We start from the raw sequence: 18,421 nt of genomic DNA, 5'->3' as shown, positions 1-18,421 counted from the left end.
CTTTAATCATTACTAAGAGGCAGATTAAGACATCTGTATTTAAAACAAAACACCTTCCCCCCCAACAAAAAAATAATCAAACAAACCCCAGCACCTAAAATTTCAGGTACTTTGCAGCTGCCAAAATGAACTTTTAGATATTCAAAAAGAAAAAAAAAACACCAACACAAACTCAAAAACACTTTGTGGAAAGGAGCTCTTTCTGAAAACTTTTCAACCTTTAAACTGTAATACTGTCCTTTCTTCTCAACATTCCTAACCAGAACTTTGTGCTTCTGGATTTTTTTAAATGCTTTTTCTTTTTTTTTTTTTTTTTTTTGGAAGTATTAGTTTAAGTTAAGAGAAATTAATGGAAAGTACTCAGTAGGAAAATCAGAAGAACTGGGAGAGCAGTTCTGCCAATAAACAATTACACTACTTCCTATAGGGGAAAATTGCTACATTTAACACATAAAGGTAAATTTTCTTAAGCACAGTACTTAACACTAACAATAACCGTCACAAATGAAAAAGCTCCTTTCCAACCGAGTCCCTCTCCCTACAGAAACACCTCTGCTTGGTAATCCTTCAGGAAAGGAGAATGCCAAGTTATAGTGAGGTAAGGTATGAAAAATATATGGCTGTGTGTGGCTGTGCAGGATGCAAGGTTATCTTTGCAAGCTTAAAGTGAAATACACACACCATAAGGCAGTGGAGTGCACCATTAACATGCTCGAAACAACAGAAAATAATCAGCCATTATTCATTCTCTCTGCCACCAAATCTGTCTAAAAGGGACAATCAAACTAAAGCCCTCTCTGGTAGGTTACCCAGTGGTGTGTGTCCTACGCAGTCATTCATCATGAGGCTGAACAATGAAGTGAGAGCGCTCTTTACATGTCAGATCCTTAAAGAACCCTGCATTTCAGTGCTGAAATTCCAAGTAGATGGAATGCAGCATGCGGGAACCCCCTTTTCTTCCATGGGTGCTTCCCATACCCCTAACTCAATTTCCATTTTGTTTTAATATGAGGTAAAATTTGTTCTTGGTGGTCTTTTCAGTTCTTTCACAACATAGTAAGATTAGCACTCTAAAGTGGATGAAAGAGGAGAAAAAAATAGCAGCAGTAAACATCTGCAAAATATGGGCCACTTGAAAAAGCTCTGCTCTACACTCTTAAGTGGAACCAATTCAATTTGATTGTCCACACCGAAAACTGAGTTAAGCCTCCTGCCTTTTAGTAGCTTAAATGCTGCAGCGCTCTTGTCAGTCTCTAGTCAATTGAATAGAAATGAGTACCAATCATATGCTGCTGTATTCAGCTTTATGAAAAGCACAGTGTCCACCAATTTTATCCCAGCTCAGTGTTTAGGAAAAATATTCAATATTTACTATACAGAAATGCTTTCATATGCCAAACCTCACTGAGGAGCACCAAACTTCCAGTGTGTGGAGCAAAGGCTGATCTATTTGTCAATCACAAGTCTTACATTGACCTCACAAGAATAATAAGCTATTACTCAGCTGAGCAATGTCATTGTTATTGCTCAAGAGTTGAGCCATTGCCATCTAATGAACAATAATTACTTCTACTGGACAGAAAACACACTGCTCCAAACAGTCTCTTAAGGCCTCACTTTACTGCTCAACTAATTTCTTCATTCCATCAGATGTAACTGTCATTTAAGGTAAAGCCTAAGTAACTCTGGTATGATGGAAAGTTCTTCAGCTGTGGCTCCATAATATCACAGCACTTGTAGAGGCTGAAGGCAGTCTAACTGAGATACGGGTTTAAGATCTGGTAAAAGTCACCAGACCAATAGCTTTAGGGATAAACAATTTAGCTAGCCTCAAATGTGTAACAAAAAATACAAACCAGTAGTAAAATTATCAGAGTGAGAAAAGCTGAATCCAGTGACTCACTAATACTGGGAGTGCAAAGATTTACACAGTTATGTTTATTAGGAAGCAGAACACTGCTTCTATGGGTCAGCAACTATGACCAGCTGACAGGCTCAGAGAGTTCCAAATTAATCAGACTGTTGCAGAAGCACTATCTGGATTTGTTCACCAGTCATCGCATCTCACCTCTGCACTATCAAAGGAAGATTTCTGACATAAACCCCAGTATCTCTAAGCAACATCCCAAAATAGCTGATTAGCATAAATGTTAATCAAACATTTAGAGCATATAAGTTTATAAAAGCTAACACCAGAACTTCTCAGCCTTCTTACTGGTTTATAGCAGCAGGAAGCCTCTTTGAGGTCACAACACAAAATGCCTCCCTGAGGCATGTTTAAAGGATGCAAGGCTCCATGAGGCAGGAACATGTTTTTTCTCTGATGTATGCCCCATGAACCTAACAGCATCCACAGATGTTAATACCAGACAGAAATCCTCAACTCATAAATAAGAGTGAACTCAAAAAACTCTTAGTCATGCTGAACTGCAACTAACCTATGAGCACTCTCCCTTTATTTAAAAGAAGTGTTCTCAAACAAAGACATTGCTCAGCCTGATCAAAAGCATTAAAACCTGGCCCATATGTGGCTTACAGCAAACATTATCTTGGCAAGAAGGTGTTTTCTGAAATGCCAGCATATAATGATGATGCCATTCATTAACATACTTGACGCTTAAATTTTAATTAAGAGACTGACAAGAACTTGCAGAAGTGGCTTTGGGGATGCAGCGCCCCTTCAAATGGAGGCATTACAGCCCATGTTTCAGCAAAATATGCCTCATAACACACGTGGTGTAATAAATTCAAGTAGTTTTCTTCAAACAGCTGATAAAACAAGTCTTCTATAAGCAAAGCTGGAGCTTAGCCTCAGTCTCGGAAGATCAGTAAAACTGGTAACAAAACACGTAACAATAAACCTAAAAACCCACTAATTTTTTACCCAAGACTGAAAAATTTCACATATACCAAAGAGCTGTCAAGGGATGAAAATTGTTTCTTTATCACTGAACCTACTGAGTAGAGAGCTGTGGGTAAGGCTGAAGGGCAGGACAGAAGCATGCTGTTCACGTTTCATTACTGAATATTCATGCATATAGGGAGCATAAGAAGAAAACCCATTGGGGCAGTCACATCACACAGTAGGATTTCACAGAATGGGGAAAATCAAGGAAGGAGATACCTTCTGTGACTGTTATTCCTCCCCCTAACTCCCACCCCCAGAAGTGGGAGTTAGGGGGAGGAAGTTATAACATGTCTGCTGCAGGGTAGAACACATACAGATTTTAATATCTTGACCTCAAAAACACTTTTACAGTCCTGCTACGCCAGCTCAACTAGGCTGCTTTAGCCTCTGGCAGCTTTCTTTACATCAAACTTCAGGACAGGAAGGAAAACTAGCAGCAAAATTATTAGAGGTGGCTGGAAGAATGCACTTGAAGAAGTGGTTTTGCCTGGTTTAAAGTCCCAAGGCACAGCAGGAGCTCCTCTCAAAACATATTCAGTTGAAATTGCCTCCTGCTTTTCCTAGCACAGTGCGTCATCAGCCCCTGGGAGCTGACATCCAGTCCCCCAAGCTTAAGTTATCCTCTACAAACTTGAGGAAAATCTTGGACAAAAGCAAAACCCTCGTAAGTTCTCCAAAACAAGCCCTGAGCTTTTTACAGCTTTTGTCTATGTTAATAATGGTAGAAGAAAATAAAGTGTACTAACTGAAGGAATAATTTCTAGGTCAGCAAAAGTCTCTGCTCGCTCTACACCATGGGCCTTGCAACTAATTCACCTTCCCCTCCTGTCATCCATTTGAACTTCTTCTCATCATAGCTGCCAACAGTTTCTTTCCTTAAGTCTCAGATCCCACTGCACCATCATCTACTGAACCACTGGTCACTTCTGACAAATACACTTTATAAAATCTTATAACCAAAATGCATACTAGCTGAAAGAGGATACTGAAGTAAGAAGGAAGGAAAAAAATTCAAAAGGACACAAGGATGATTTTTAAGGCTCTTCTATATCTTTTTTATGCTAAAACTGCCTAGATTTTGAGAAATTATTTAAATGGAACTTTGCAGGTCATTAGTTCATTGTGTTGCCCTCACAGCTTAAAAATACTTTTGAAATTTGCATATTTTTAAGACAGTATGTTTGCAATACTAAGTCTCCAGTTTAAGAGCTTTCATAATCCTGTTTTTCTCCCTTGAAAATACTCTGCTGCTGAAACATTCATCAGCCAAGAACAGAACTGACAGGCTGAAGTGCAAAGACTCCCTTTAACATCTACCCTACTTCTTCAAGCCTTTCCCTTTCCTAAAACGAAACTAGGTCAGCAGTACAAGATGCCTCTTTCCTAAAGCATCCTCTGCCCAACTAACAAGGGTCTGTGCTACAGCACTCCTCTTGCATGAAGCTCTCACCAGGAAAAAGTCTTCCAGCTACCAATATGCTGTTTCTGCTGCTTCCTTCTCAGCTGCTTTTTAAACATTACAATTAGAAGCGTGTTTTTCATTTATATTGTTTTTCATATATCAAGCTAATGGAGCTCATTTGGAAACACCACTAACACTGCCCCGAGGTTGACTGTAAGGATGCTAAAATGATTTCAAAGAGGACAGCACCGCAAGGAAGAAGGGGAGGGAGGAATGGAGGGACCCTCATGAATACAAGTACCTTTTAAAGCAAAACAACCACACGCTGACTCTCTAAATAGGAGAAATACATGTACACAGCCTTCCTAGACTTCTCATTGACTGATGCCTAAACATCCCACTTCCCTTCCAAATACCCAAAAATGGAAAAGAAAGCTATTTAGAACACTAGTCCTTCTTATTAGTGTCAAAAAGTTAATTAGTTACCTCTCAGTTATCCTACCTCAGTTACCTCAGTTATCCTACACCTCCTTTATCCTACAAAGAATAAACAATTGAGACATCCAGCACTGACAGCACAAGCAAGTTGGTCAACACTGACGATGCACAAAGAACTTACATTTGATCAAAGACAGGAGAACAAGGAGGACAAAAAATGTTATTTGGAGAAGAAATGGGGAAGTCACTAGTGGAAGACTTCTAGAATGCAGAACAGGTCCACATATGAAATGCACTGTAACATCAGCTGGACATTAGGCTCAGAAGCAGTAAGAGCGTCCTCTACAAATTCCATTATGTCAAAAATGGAAGAGCATGAAGCACAATCTCTGCCCTGCTGGAGGCAGCCACAGTGATCTTTCTTTGCATGCTTCCCTAAACAACACTCACATTCTTGTCTTGCACACAGGGAACAAACACCTTTGCTTTAAGACTGATAAATCAACCCTTGCATGTTCTAAAGACTACAGAAGCCACACACTGTATCTTGAGCTTCTGCTCAACCTTGCCTGTTAGCATCTGTAGCACCTTCAGAAAGTGAAGGTACATTTTCTAGAACAAAAAACAAAAATTTTGCAGCGTAACCAGAAGTTAACATAGCAATCTCCAGGTGTGGCATCAGCTCTACAGATCACAGACAGCTGAAGTATCTGAGTTTTTCCTCAGCACTAGTGAAAGCAAAGCCCTGAAACTTTTGCCATGATACACTTGTCCCACTGAGGCTGAACATAACACAATACCTACAGCTTCACGGGTGTGTAACAGTCCTTTCTTCTTTCAGATTTACTCCTATTTGTAGTATTTGGAATATATTTCCACCATATCTCATCTTAGTAAGACAATGACTACAGATTTCCTTGTGTTTTTCTATTACTTCAAACACAGATTTCCTTGTGTTTTTCTATTACTTCAAACACTTCATACCTTCATAGGTATGAAGACCAACATAAAAGACACACACAAGTAAAAAACTAGAATCACCTTTATAAGACAAGAATAACAGTCCAAATATGCCATCATGTCCTCAAATTCCAGTAGAAGGCACAAGCAACTCATACAAAACATGACCAAAACAAAGCTAAAAAGTGAAAAAATGAACAGCCATCCATCCACACAAATATGAAGACTAAGTGAAAGTAAAATAAAATACAACGGAACAGACTTTCTATATGCATGAATATTTCCACTTTTCCTTGTACTGGAGCATGCTGCATCACTATACGATCAGAAAGCTTGCAAGAAATCAAACTGTTACGTACTCAGCTGCTCTCCCCATCCGAAATAACTCCAGTTGCCTGCATGTAACACAAATGGCAGAAAAGAATAGGAATGGAAAAAGAAAGCTTAGAAAAAACAAACCACAAACATACTTTTCATGTATTTAAAACGCCTTACAGATTGTGAGCTTGGAAATTTAAGGGATCTTTTTCTTTATAAATGCAACATTAGTTTTATGTCGGGGCTTCCACCTCATGTCCAGTTTGTTTATAAGACATTCTGAAAACTGAGATCATTATAAATGCTTGGAATTGATAAGCAATCATGCATTTATTAACACAAGTAGACAAAATACTTATCAGTCAACCTAGCAAGAGCAGTTAAAGATTGTTATTCCCTAGCATACTCAAATGTCTCAGAAACCAGAGCCCAGTTTAGAGCAGTATTTGATTCCAGGCTAAACTCTGCAAATCAAAAGGCAAAAGTCACTTCACAATTCCATTTCTGCCCCCTTTCCAGAATAAAGTTAACCCGGTGATGAGCATCACTTCAACAGTAACAGCAGGAAAAACTGTGTGCATGTAAACAATGTGAAGTGAAGAGAAGGCAGATAGGCAGATATACACACTGGTAAAAGCTTAAGGGCTCTCATGACATTCTAAGGCAAACACCCATTAAGTTAATCCTGCAAGAGTAAGCAAACCTTTCCATGTTAAAACTGAAGATGAAAATAAATTCATGCTAAAGTTGCACAGCAAGTTCGTAAGACATTAAAGTTTTTACTTATCAATACCCATGTTGTCACCCCAAGGTCATACTCAGTACCATGGATTCAACAAACCAGTACATACAGCCCTCAAATCACTTCAGAACCATACACTCAACTTGCAACTCCAAGAAATGCTTCAGAATCAGCATTTCTAGAAGACAGTGTAAGAAACACTTTAAAAAGTTACATTTACAGGGGTGTTGATGCATAAAGTGCAGCTGAGAATAAACAAATTCATCACATGTAGACAGAAAACGAGCAAGAGCTTTCTGTCCTGGCTACCTTCTCTAGCTACCAGCCAGGCATAGAGATGCATCAGAGCTACAATCAGATTATTCCTTTCTTTTCAGAAACAAAAGGTCTAAAAAGCAACACAGTCCCTCAGATGCACATCAGTACTTCAAGGTCCCTGGATTAGGCTCTGACAAACACACGTGTGGTGCTTTGCACAGGCACAGGCATTGCTCAGGTTCAAGTGGCACTTTTATATCTGGTAGAATTTCAAAGGTAGGCCATTACCTTCTGGTTCCTTTAGTAGTAGTCAGAAAAAAAAAAGGCAAAAAAAAAAGCAACAAATGTATGTTTGCTTTGGTCATTAAAGGAAGCAGCCCTAAAGAAGTGGAACAAATTGAATGACAATTTTTATGGTGCTGATTTAGAAAGACCACTGGTAAAATGCTGAACACATGCAGTTACCATAGAGTACAGAAGGTTTATTCCTCTGCTGTGTATAGAAATTCTGGTTTACTGGATTTAACAAGAGAAGAGAACTGAAGTCCATCAAGTCAAGCAGCAACAATCTACAGCCTGAGATAAGACATATGCCACTCAGCAGCAAGAGTGACAATTCAGCTGAGCCGGGTGTGCTGGTAAGATGAAGACGTATCCAAATGCATCAGAAACCTCCCAGGATCCACCTAACATTGTTTGCATGATCCTGACCACAGAGGCATCACCTCAGGCTTGTTTTTCACAACAAAAACCTAAATACCAGGTTTGACAGAGGTCTGAGTGTTATTTCAGGGGGGAAGGAGAAGAAAAAGAGGAATGCAAAACCAAGCTGGCAAAGAAAACAGAAATAAAAGACATGGTGAAGAAATGAAAAGGGGAGACAACCAAGGAGAAAGGGTATGGAAACCAAAGGCAGGGATAGCATAGACAGTAGAGAGGGACATATGAAAAGGGACTGAGGAAAGAGGGAGGTGTTGGCAGAGCCCTCCACTGAGCTTTGATTAGCTGTAACCAAGAGTTCTCATTAAAAATAATTTCCTATTATGGAGAAGTTGAACAACAGCTTACATGTATCCCACTCCTGAAAATCTCAAGACACTAACACATGTAACAGCAACCCCAGCACATCAAAATGTCTGTATCTCAGGTGAACAGAAAGAGGCAAAGGAAGGAAAATTCAAGTATTAGCAGCTTGTATTACTATCAAAGATCCAGAAAAATTCTGTAGTGACACAGCATTATTGCAGTCAGGCTACATTCTAGTGAAATGCATGTCATTATTCACAAATGAATGCACATGTAAAACCCCAGAGCAACTGGGAAGAAACACCAGATGATAACTATAAATTTCCAAAGCTGGTATGCAGATCAGGAAAAACATAGAGGAAATGGAGCTTATCTGTCCTCCAGATTTTACAAAGATAAAAATCCCAGACTGCCAGCCTCTGCACAAACCACTGTACTCAATCTGCATGAAGGGAATGACTGATCTCTGAAACCAGCTGAGAATGTTCCTAACCACTACCTCCCTGACAGAAAAAGGCCTGATGGTTGGCACAACACTACTCATTGTTTGAAACTGCAACAAGGAGAAAACCACCAAGTGCTAAGACAGCCCTCGTGGATACAAGGTCTGTCCTTGGAGGAGAAGCATTACCACCACCCATCCTCCCTTCTTTTGAGGATAAAAAAGTCCTCAAGCTGACAGTGATGACCTTGAGCCAGCTACTTACCTGTCCACCTCAGTGCTACCAAGTTCCATATGAACAGCATGAAAATTCCACAGACTTTCCATGCCCAAGGCAAATAGCAGCCAATGCCAAGCAGGCCAGGGCAAAGAGAGGAGCAGCTGCCTTTAGACAGCAGCTCCTTACCCTGCACATTTTCTCCCACTGAGAAGCTGGGTTTGGCTGACCAGGCTATGCTACAGCTACAGACTGGGGAAAGCAATGCTGCAGGAGCAGAGAAAGAGATGCAAAAACAGAGAGTAAGGGATTTTCAGTCAGAAGCTCAAAACTCTGCTTTTGTTTGTTTTTACTAACACCCACTTCATTTTAGTGTCTAACATTTTGGAAAAAAATGAATTTATTAAAGATTCAACACATATGCTGCTTCATTTAAGATTCAGGAGCTAACAGTATACATCTCAGTCCTTCAGCATAATCGCAGAAGACCTGGGTTGACAATCTTGATATTTTGAAGGTTAATGAAAACAGAATTTCTTTTTAGCCTTTTCAAGTTGTTTTTGTGCTTCATAAAAGAAATATGCATAACCATGATTTGTTAAGAAAACATCCCTTCCAGATCACCCTTGGACAAATTTAAACCTGTGCAAACTCAAACTAAAAACACCAAGAAGTCCAGACAGATATAAAATGGGAAGCTGTAATTCCAAAACCATACAACAACATACAGCAACAATGGAATACATGATACAGACAAGTCAGACTAGTCACTCCATGTGTTCATAAATACCAACAGTGTGTGTCTCGGTTATCACATTATTTTGTATCTGTAAGTTTCAGTACTCAAAAAATGAGGTTTCATATAAACCTCCAATTAAGGACTAAGCAATGCAAGCAGCCTGGTGTCTTGGAAGCTAAAACAGTTTTGTCATTAACACATTTTATAAAGCACATCTAGGTTTCCACTGTTAGCTGAATATAACATATGCTTGTTCTGTGCCTCAGTTATGAAACCATTCAAGGAGGAACTCCTCCTCCCCACTTCACACTGTCAAGCCTGGATCAGCAGGGACACTGTAAAAAAGCAGAATATTCCAAGTTTTTGATGCCATCTAATTTGACTGCCTGTGTGCCACTTTGTTTCATTTCTGTTCACAAGCCTCTGAGATTGGTTGGGACCTACTATCTCTGTCAGAACATTATCATTTGCTGCTGACCACTGCTTATAGTCATGCTGGTGAATTATTCAATCCCCCATTATATCCCATGTTAGGGACAAACAGAAATCATCTAAGTAAGTTTATAAAAGCAAACTAAACTCCCGATAGTATATTTGGTTCTGATAAAGTATCATTTGCAGAATGTTCTGGTCAGTTCTTTTATCTGTGCTTAAAAAAATCTCCTATTCCCATGGCTAATACCCTCAACATAGTGTGAACAGATCTCAGATTCCATAAAAATCTACATTCTTCCAGTGTTCAATGTACTTCCCAAAACTAAACAGGTGGTATTTTAGTGGAATAAGCTTCTAAAATAGAAAACATATATTGAATAGCTTTTTAGAAGGAAGTCAAGTTTTCAGTAAGCACAATGCCAAAGAAGGTTTTGTAACAAATACCACCATTTCCAGCTCAGTTTTGGAACACTCCAGATGGGGGCTAAGGCCTCTGCATAAAAGGAGATAAGAAAGCACAAGAGGCAAGTGAGCTAGAAGGATCTGACAGAGACAAGGACAGGTACTGGAGTGTGACACTGGAATGCTCTCCTTGCTCCCCAGTTCACCATATTCAGCTTATGCTGAAATTTTTTAGTATTTCATTTCACTAAACAAGATGGCCCTTCTAGCCACCTTTATGTTGGCTAAACAAAATCAATTGAGATCTGAGAATTTAAGCAGAGCTTGGATCTACATCAAATCATCCAGTGTACCCACTAAGTTATTACAAACTTGTGCATCTTATCAGTAATCATAGCAAAAAGGCAGAGTGCCACCTAATTTTATCTTCAATGTAAAGTTGTAACATTTCTATACTGCACTGATGCCTAACACAGCTGCTTTGTCCTACAAATTTCCAGGCTACCAAGTCACACACTATTTGGCAAAGAGATTTAAACACTGTTACAGACAAGATTTATATACCCCTTCCCGAGATACAATTTTGGACTATAGTTGGTCCCCTAACATGACATACATGCATAATAGCAAAGAGGAATTTAATCTACAGCAGCAGAGAGAAAAGATTTGGTGCCTTTTCTTCTTATGACTTTTAATCTCAAACTTTAAGTACAAGCCTCACTGCTGGAGGACACATATTTATGGCTTGTGCATAAAGTTCAGGAATCATTTTTCTACCAGTTTAAAATCTTTAACTTTCAAACAGTTTATATTTCACTGTAATAAAAAAAAATCAAATTGATTGCTCCTATTGCTATGATACTAAATGATGACTAATAAAGTTTAAAGTCCTTGAAAAACTGCATTAGAAAAAAAACAAGCTTTCATGAAGAGCACTGGACAAATTATGAAAGCTAGAGTGTTTAAATGAATATTTGCTTTGTCTGATCACTGCTTATAGAGACACTTCTCAGTACTGGCAGTGTTCAACATTTCAATAAGAACTTTACATTCAGGTTTTATGTAAAAGTAAAAACTATTTCCTTGTCACCACGTTTCAAAATGCAGCCTATACTCTAGGAAAACAACTAAAAAACCCTATTTAGAAGATCAGCAGCAAAATCAAAGCCCTAGAGTTCTCTAGAGTTCAGCAGTACACCAAACTTTGTTACTGTATCATCTCCTAATATAACCAGTATTTTTATTTTTAAATTCCATATGCTGAGTACTCTTCCTTAGGCATATCCAGTCCTGAAATTGCAGGCAGATGTTTTAGAATAAAACCTTGAATCTGTGTTCCTTTCAGCAGATCTATCATGCCTTCAGTCAGCCCAGAGAGTGAGTGCCACAAAGCCACAGGAAAACAAGTATCCCAGAGGGGATTTATCCTAAACAAAGAGAAACAGGAGCTGCCAGTCACCCAGAAGCAGAGAGGCCAAGGATCTAGCTTTCCCAGCCCAGCAGTAAACTATCACAAAAAAGCTCACACAATGGTTCCCCTTGTATGGACTAAAACAGTTTTTCCCTGGCCTAGCTTAAATCAATAAATAAATAAATAAAGCCATTCATGTGTGGTGTTTTGAATTACACTTACACTGAACAGTCTTTTGAGTTGTAACTGCATTGCAGCCAGAAGTTCCACTCCCACTAGAGCACAGCTATACAACAGGATTGCAACACAATCTTTGGGGTCACCTATCTTTGAGTAGGGTAAAATAACCATTAATGATTACTTTACCCTTCCCAAAGTGGTGTGGACTAGAGATGCTGTAGGTGGCTGCTGACCTCTGTTGTTTAAGTGCTGAATCAGGCTGGTAACCACAAAAAACCAGCAAGAATCTTGATGTATAGCACACACCTTTACAACAAAGAGGGCAGTGTCACCTCCCAGCATTCTCAATGCTGCCTGACCCTCCACTGTCACGGATCATGCACCTCTGTGAACAATTAGGAGTGGCATGTTCTGGCCTGTTTAAGTGTTTTGATGCTGATGCCTTGAGAAACTGGTAGAGCAGATCTCTTTTTTTTTATATATATATACTATTACCAAAGAAGAAAAGCAAATACTCTGCCATTTGCTGCAACAGGGTCATTCTCCCCACAGCAGGGCTGGACACCCCCAGCCCAGTAACACATTAATGGCAGCAGAAAATGCTGCATCCACAGTACAGCACAAATATAAAATCAGTGTTTGGGGCTTGCTGGGGAGTAAGGGGCAGGGAAGACATTCATCTGGCTGTTAAGCAGACAAAACTCCTCAACAGTGCCATGGGAAGCATCATCATCTCAGCATTAGAACAGGGGGAATGAATAAGCCTGGCCGATGCACCAGTGGAATTTTAGCTCCCAAAAAGAAAACCAGTGAGCATCAGGAATGAAACCTCTCAAGAGTCAGCCGTTGTGGTACCTTTGAAATAGCAGTGCATGCAGAGGAATTAGAAGAATTTTGCAAAACCAGATTTCTTCAAATATCAGCGCAAAGAAGGGTCACCACAACAAACTGATCTGGCATCAAATAGCACCGTACACATTCCTAAAATGTGTATAAAACATTTTGCCAGATTTTAAGTAGATAAAAAGCTGCTTATGTATCTAAAACAACTGCAGCATTTTTTTCCTGCATGCATGTGCACACACACATGTGTTCCAAAGAGCATTAAGAGATGTAATCTTGTTTTTTTCTCTCTCATCTTATGGCAGACCAAGCACAGGCTGGCATTGATTCTTTCTACTGGTAAAAGAGTATATGAGAAGCTATTGCTTCTTTTGTTGCCAGTACCAACCTACTGCGGGTACCTATCCAGAGCCAAGCAAAATTTTTACCTTCTTCTGATAAAAAAGAAGCACAACAAAACCTACAATAAAACACACACACACACATATACACAAAAAGAAAAAAAAAATAAAACCACCAGACACACAAAACTGCCCAAAATAAAGAAAATCCAAAACAAAACAAACAAATGTACAAACAAAAAACCCCAAACCAACCAATCAACCAAGAAAAACCAACCAAAAATTAAAAAAACAAAAAACAATAACAAAATAATCCCCTCCCCCCCCCAAAAAAAAAACAGCCCCACCAAAACAAAACAAAACCCAAAAATATAAACCACAATAAAACATCAAGACCCACCACAACTCTGGTAACCAGGGATTTTACAGAGCACAGGACTAAAGGAAATGGAACAAAAACACTGAAGCAGAAAAGGGACAATAAGTTACACTTAGGTTATCTTTCCTGAGAATCATACTGAACAAACTTTCTCTCTTCCAGATTTGTAAACTCCCTGACAAATGGTGTAGGGTAGTATTTACAGCAGCTGATATTAACCAAGTCTGCCAAATTGATTCTGCAAAGATGCAGAGTATCCTTCTCATCCCAGTTTGCACTGAAACTGATCCAAATCAGAGTTGCATTTAAAATACTCACAGTGTGACTCAGTTGTGGATTATAATGGACTTCTATGTGTCCAGAAATTATCTTGAGCATGCAAGGAAAACATTTCTGTAACTCCTCATAATAAATAACTTAGAGCTTATTGACTCAATGCCAAAGTAATCAAATAATATGTTTTCAATCTGCATAATTTAAAGTGAATTTCCAGACAACAAAACCTTGCTTTCTTTTCAATTTACATTTAATTTCAGGCTGTGGGTAAAAGCCAAAATGGAGATGCTGCAGTTTTCTAACAATGACATATCAAAATTTAATAATTATGACTACATTTAATAGAAAGGCAAACAAAACTGGATGCATGGACACTCCAGTGCTTTGCTTATTGCTTGGGATCACTGGAAGTTAAATCAATTGGAAGCATGTGATCGTTCTGGGGCAGGAGGAATACACAGGGACGCACAGCAGTTGGGAGTTTAAAATGAAATGGTTAACTATAATGAAGGAAAGAGGCAAAAGTGCCAAAATCAGCAGGGCCTAGAAAAGACTATATATGCAACAGAACCACCTGCCTCATTTAAGAATGGGTAGGAAGCTCAAATCCCACATTACCTCAGAAATTATGGGTCAGAGTCTTCTAAGAACAAAACAGCATTTAAGACTGTGAAAAGGAGCCTGAAAGCTCAACAATCTCTGGAAACATTAGAGCTCCCAGTGTGGGCTGAGATTTCCCATGGCACCAAGCCAAGGCAGCAGCAGCCCATGCATGCCCAGGGACAAAAAACCACCCTCAGATCACAGGCTGGCTTTCAGATGGGGCCACTTCTCTTCTCTCACATCCTGCTCCATCCTTCTCCCCGCCTCTGCTCAGGGGAGGTAACAGAACAAGCTGCATCCCTGCAGGAAGTGGGAAACCATCACAAGAAAATCTGGTTTGGAAAAGGTAAAAGATGTGCAAAAATACAGATGCAGAAGAGAGCAGAAGTGTAATCTAATTTTAACATGCAAGGACATGTATCTTCCTAATTAGTGAACCTGAACCTGTCTGTTGGAATAGTATTTTCTCTAGCTGGAACAAGGACATCAAAATGGTCTTCTGAGAGTGGCCAGAGTGGCTAAGCAGGACACCAGTGGCATGTGCAGTTATGTACAATTATTTTTTTAAGTGCAAGCTATGTGAAATGTTTTGCAGAACTTTTGTTCTATAGTGCCTCAGGTTTTAAGATAATTTTGTGGTATTTGAAGGATTGGGAAAACATTCTCGTGGAGTAAAACCTACTCACACTGAGCATGTTTTTTCCCTTCCTCTAAATAAATGCTTAGTTTGCTGTCCTGTTCCAAACAGTAACCATACCTCATCTGGTACATTGAGAAGATGAAAATGAAAAATGATGCGGTGGAAAATTGGATGAGCCTTAAGTGTTCTTGTGGATGTTTTTATTTTATCTAAAAATATACCTACCAATTACTTACCCACATGGTAAGTAAGAACATTCCATATTGAACACATTTTAGTGTGGTAAAGGACACCCACCCTGCTCCTGTGTAAAAAGGGTTGAGCTCCTGTGTCACATGTAAAGGTCAGGTCAGCTTTCAATAGAGATGCAATCTGTGCATGTTCTCTGTTAAACTCTTGAGTCTCAAAGGACTGTGCTGTATTGAGGCAAGCTGACAACTCTTATGCACAAGTTGATGCAGGCAGAGTTCATTTTTCAAAAGTATCTCTATATTAAATGTCTATTTTGTATTTTTTCCATGTAAATAGATATTCATAGACATCAGATACTTGCAGGCAGTAAACAAGCCAAAGTACATGCGGTGCCATCAGCTTTATTGAAAATTCTTAAATACATTAACAACAGACTGCTATGAAATGTTTAACATGCATTCTAATGAGTGTTTTAATCCCATGAATGATTATATTAATTTCTATGTGACATTAATTGTTCAAACCACAGGGCCTTCAACTGAATATTGCAAAAGGTCACTTTCCAGCAAGATGCAGGCTGTTAACAGGCAGCACAACAAGGGTGGCCATAGCGCTGCTTCTCATTGTGTCTGCCTGCAAGAGCCCAGCTGGTTCTCCAGGGGAGAAACCAGCTACAGGCGGATGTAAAAGCACCCTGATGTGGGAACAGGTGCAGCTATTTTCCCCACACAGAAGCATTACCTCTAATTTACCCATACATCTCAATACTTGGGAGATTCAATCAAATCAGCCTCCCTCAAACAAAAGGAAAGCCTAGGGCACAGAGCAAGGAAAATAATTTCAGCAAATAACACATTCATTTCTTGGACACTTCATACAGCAGACAGTTTTTCTTTCACTTTTTGACATTATGGGTTCTGAAAACTATGTTGGTATGATTTAATCAAATATTAGTTTCTCCCAAAATGTTTCTTATTTACAGGTTTAGCAAATCAACTGTACCCTTTTGACCATTTAATAAACAAAACAAAACACACCAAAAAAAACCCCAAAGTAGAACAAGAACAGCATAACAACAATAAGAACAAAAACCCCAAAACAAAAAGTAACAAAAAACAAACAAAACAAAAAACCCAAACAAACAAAAAAACAACCCCACCAAACAAAAAACCTCTGCTTTATTCTTAACATACTTTTTTTTTTTTTTTTCAAAATGGGAGGATGCAGAAAGTGTTGCCTAGAATGAACTAGAATGAAAATATTACTGGAATACTTTGATATAGAGTTCTACATGTTCCAGCTACACAGCACAATCAGGTTTCCTGGGCAATTGGTTAATGTCTAGAGTTGTTGAAGATACTTCAAAGATAACATAACAATAGTATACAGAGAAATTAATTCTACTCAAAAAAGGTAAACAGTAATTAGCATTTCCTAATATTATCAGTTTTGAGGCGATCCTATAATCAGCCTAATGGATAAACAGCCTGCAATGTGTAATATGCAGATCTTAAAGGATTTGAAGTAGAGGATAAAAGATTTGTTTAAATTATGAGGCTTGAATTTTATTAATGTTGCTGCCAAAAGTAGATAAGACATTCACAAGAGACATCACTGAGCTTTCATCTATTGTGTGTTAAAAGCAGTGTTTCAGAAATCTAATTTTGCAGATCATCAGATACAGTAAGTGCTATATTATTTTTCCATCCATGTTTTCAGAAGCATAAAAAATGCAAGACAAGACAAGCAGAAATTAGTAAAAATATTTTTCCATCCATCAACGCAGCATTGAAAAGTAATAGTGAAGAAATTAGACATCAAGTACACAAATCTCTGGTGCATTTTAAAAGGCTACCAGTAGTACTTGTCTCCACTTATTTTCTGCCTCTTAAAATTTCATTAAACAGTAATAAAAATTATATTTAACACAGGAAGTTTTAGCAGAACATAGCCTAATATAGTCGCATGAAAAAACACAGCTTTCTTACTGGTAGAAATATTACAAGGGTCTGACAATCTTAGTGACTTTGAACACATTTTCTGTGCCTATTGCACACAAGGACAAGAGCAAGTGCAAGACTCAATGCCTGATTTCACTTCCTGGCATCAGAAGCTGCAGAGCAATATTTTGAGGAGCACAGCTTTTCATAACTGCACAGAAATTTAAGTACTTCTAATAAGAAAATGTCGGTCAGATGTACTATCACTTGACATCTAACCACAAAAAGAAATCAAGTACATTGAAAGAGGAAAAAATATTGAGAAGAAATAAGTCTAACTTACAACACTGGGAGGCAGCACTGGGCAATGGTTTCTTCTGGACTTCCTCCTGAAAGGGATACTAAAGGAAGGAAAGAAAAAATAGGAAGGAATATAGAGAGATAAGAAAGCACGTGGTAACTTTATGACAGCATGCCACACATAAGAGAAAATATCCCTGGTATGATCAAAGCACAATATCTATAAGCATAATATCTGTAATATAATCTCCATTATATCTGTATTTAAACACACTCCCAGAAATGTCCTCTTTTTTCATGCCAAAATCACGTTACAAAATGCACTTCTCTTTAAGGTGAAGTCTGCTTTAGAACAAGCGCAGGCCCTATTACCAATTCTGAGACCTTCAATTAGACATTGAAAAGACCTGACTTTTCACACCACAATGCCAGTGTGATAGGGAGCTCCAAACTGGGAATAAGCCTGTTCACATTTAGGCACTCCAGCACAGCCTCAACAGCTCAAATCTCATGTGGGCTCGCACCAAATCCAGAGTAGGAGATGGCAGCAGTAAGGCAATTAATGTGCCTGGCAAGGCAAGAAAACAATGTTTGCCCAGCCAACACTTGCAAACTCTCCTGTGATCCACTTCACATCCAAAGTGAAGAATTTTTCATCTCATTTAATACTAAATTAGAGAACACAGAGTTATTTCAATTAGCCAGCTTTGACTTTTTGCAAAGCTGTTTGTTACAGCATCAAAGCGTTCCCTAGGGGAATGCCAGTGGTTTTATTTTGTTATTCACTTCTATCTTGTATTACATAAAGATATGAGAAAATTAGGACAATTGACCAAAATAATGAGAACGGTATTTGCTAGGAAAAAAAGATCTGACAACAAAGGAAGTGGCAAACTTAGCAAGCTGGTGCTGCAGCCTGTGCAAAACACAGCCACCAAGACAGTCTCTCCTTGGATTTGGTAGGGATTAATGACCAGTTCTGTGCACGGAAGGTGACAACAGCAGACTTCCGCTGCAGTTATCTTTCAA

At 38.8% G+C, this 18,421-nt stretch overlaps 1 protein-coding gene across 1 annotated transcript in view; it reads right to left on the bottom strand.

The window, feature by feature from the left end:
* The window catches only part of UNC13B (unc-13 homolog B), a 207,235-nt gene that overhangs the window by 144,581 nt on the left and 44,233 nt on the right, over positions 1-18,421 (bottom strand). The window contains exon 7 of the mRNA XM_066568646.1: positions 17,436-17,493. Within this exon, the coding sequence (XP_066424743.1) occupies positions 17,436-17,493 (58 nt within the window). The remainder of the gene's footprint in view (positions 1-17,435; positions 17,494-18,421) is intronic.

The sequence above is a fragment of the Molothrus aeneus genome, chromosome Z (genome assembly GCF_037042795.1).
Source record: "Molothrus aeneus isolate 106 chromosome Z, BPBGC_Maene_1.0, whole genome shotgun sequence".
Lineage (NCBI taxonomy): Eukaryota > Metazoa > Chordata > Aves > Passeriformes > Icteridae > Molothrus > Molothrus aeneus.
The sequence above is the reverse complement of the archived record's forward strand: the minus strand, read 5'-3'. Positions and strand labels throughout refer to the sequence as shown.